General features: G+C 48.4%; 1 protein-coding gene across 1 annotated transcript in view; it reads right to left on the bottom strand.

Annotated features, from left to right (window-relative positions):
- Window positions 1–2,288, bottom strand: part of LOC109541703 (dual oxidase) — a gene marked incomplete at its 5' end in the record, with an annotated part of 8,854 nt that overhangs the window by 5,190 nt on the left and 1,376 nt on the right. Inside the window, 5 exon segments of the mRNA XM_048669884.1 lie at window positions 143–292; window positions 391–870; window positions 922–1,123; window positions 1,184–1,437; window positions 1,489–1,680. Of these exon segments, the coding sequence (XP_048525841.1) occupies window positions 143–292; window positions 391–870; window positions 922–1,123; window positions 1,184–1,437; window positions 1,489–1,680 (1,278 nt within the window).

Raw genomic sequence — 2,288 nt, forward strand, 5'->3', positions numbered from 1 at the left:
AATAATTCGTTCTTATTGCGAAATAGGAGCACTATTTATCAATCTGTAGTAAAAGACGTGAGGAAATTCTGTCTTTTTTAAAGACAAACATTTTTGAGGCAAAATACCCAAAAAGAAGTTTGTAAAAAAAAGATGTGTTTACCTCGCCGTCTGTAGTGTCGTTGCTGCCGCGGCGCTTTTCGCCCGGCCGCAGCCCGAACGTGAGAGCGTAGGCCTCTCTGAAGAAGTGCTCCAGCTTCTTCTCTCTGCGCTGTTTGGTTTCAGCCTTTGCCAACATTATTTCGCGCACCACCTGAAGAAATGGCCAGTGAAGGCAATAGTCGAATTGTATTAAGATATTAGATATTATGTAACGTTAATTGTTCTTCCTTTAGGTGGAATTTCTCCTACCTGAGTCAAGAGCAAGCTCTTCTTGTTGGAGTTGAGAAACAGCTCCAGCTTGCTGATGAACTTCTTCTTGCTGCCAACCGATTCGAATTCCAGCACCAAGTCGTGATCCCTCTGGACGTGGACGAGAATCATGGGCTTCTTCACTGAAGTGACATCTAGGGATTCCTCCACTACCACCGACTCGATGTTTTTGAAGTTGACCACGCGAAGACTCTCGCCCTTTCTTCCGATGATGTGAACGACCGCCTCCGGGCCGAACTTGATCTTGACCAGTCGCTTGTGGTTGGCGTGCAGCCACTCATGGACCATCATGGTCTCGACGGCCAGTTTGCAGTTCTTCGTCTGCAGTTCCTGCTGTTTGATCTTGAGGCGTCGCCTGCGGCGATTCTGCAGCTTGACCACGCCGTATCCAGCGCCGGCACACACGATGGGGACAAAGCCCAGGAAGACACAGGCGTAGATGTACACAAGCTCGTTGCCCTGTAAGAATGTGGTTTAGTTTGCATGGCAGGCACAGAGCAGGAAACTTGCTTCGAAATAGTCGTAGCCAGTGATCATCTGGCAGGGCTCCATCAGGCTCACGTTCAGCTGCATGGGCTGCGCGCACGGATCGCCGTCGTTCCAGAAAAACACGCTCCTCTGGATGGCGCCCGGGGTGATGAAGGTGCTGTTCACTATCACGTCCCACAGGGAGACTTTGCGCATTTCCTCAATTTCCAGCTTAGTGAAAACTCTGCGCAATGCGGGGGTTGTTTTGGAAGTGTACAAGATGATTCTTGATTGATACTCTTACCCATTGGCCTCGTTCTCGAACCAGAACCGATCGGAGTCCCGGAGGCGCACGAATTGCTCCTTGATGACAGTCCTGAAGAGTTCCCCAGGATGTCCGAGACTCTCCAGCATCCCCCCCACATAAACATCCACATTGTCAATGTTGTTCGCGTAGACGTTGGCTAAAGTGTCGAGCAACTGCGGCTTTTCCTTGAAGAGCGCCGGGTTGATTTCCGTCCAGTTGGAGCGCCTCGATAGGCCGTAGAACGCGCGAACCTACAAACGATCAAACTGGTAAGAGTTCGGAATTAAACCAAAAATAGTTACAGTGTTGTAGTCGGGCAGGCCGTTGTCGCGGCCCCTCATTATGTTCAAGGCGCCCAAATCGCGTCTGGAGAACTCCATGGGGCCAAATAGCTTGTCCCTGACGTCCGAACAGAGCACCGAGTCCTCCTTTTCCGCTAGTTGAGACGCCATTCCCATCAGCAGTTCTTCGATTGAGTTGTTCGTTAGAACCTCCTCGTGGAACAAGGAAGCAACAGTTCAAGTACGTGGTAAGAAAACATTTGGACACGATTTTACCAGAGATTAGTAGAGAGATCGCCGATGAGCATAGGTGAAGCGGTCCAGCGATATATATATATATATATATATATATATATGTTGCTCGCGATGTCTTATCAGTTTATATCAACACTAATCGACCGTTGGAAACCCCACTACTTACCTCCCCTACACTACTTCTAACTTGTGTCTTTGTTTATATATTGTAACGGAAATGGCCTGGGGTACTCACGTTTGGAATGGGGAATCGAAATTCATGGTGTTTCAGTAAATGGGAGCCCCATTTGGGCCCCATTTARTGTCAAATATGACACTGACAAGCGGGAAGTTTCGCACCTGTTCTGGAGATTTCTAGAACTATCTGGAATACCTGGAGAAAAGGATATAAGCGACGACGAGAACCAGACGAGGAGTAAAGTGACAGGAGCGACCAAGTGCAGAAGAAGTTAAACTCCGGGAGCCGGAAACGCGTGTTTTCCGTGTGTTATTGTTATTGTTAGTGAAGTTGACGGTAACTTTGAAGTTAGTTTGTTCCTGTTCCGTAGTTAAAGTTGTACCGAGTG

This window comes from Dendroctonus ponderosae, unplaced genomic scaffold (assembly GCF_020466585.1).
Source record: "Dendroctonus ponderosae isolate FM_Combo_2020 unplaced genomic scaffold, Dpon_F_20191213v2 Dpon_F_20191213_9, whole genome shotgun sequence".
NCBI classification, from domain to species: domain Eukaryota; kingdom Metazoa; phylum Arthropoda; class Insecta; order Coleoptera; family Curculionidae; genus Dendroctonus; species Dendroctonus ponderosae.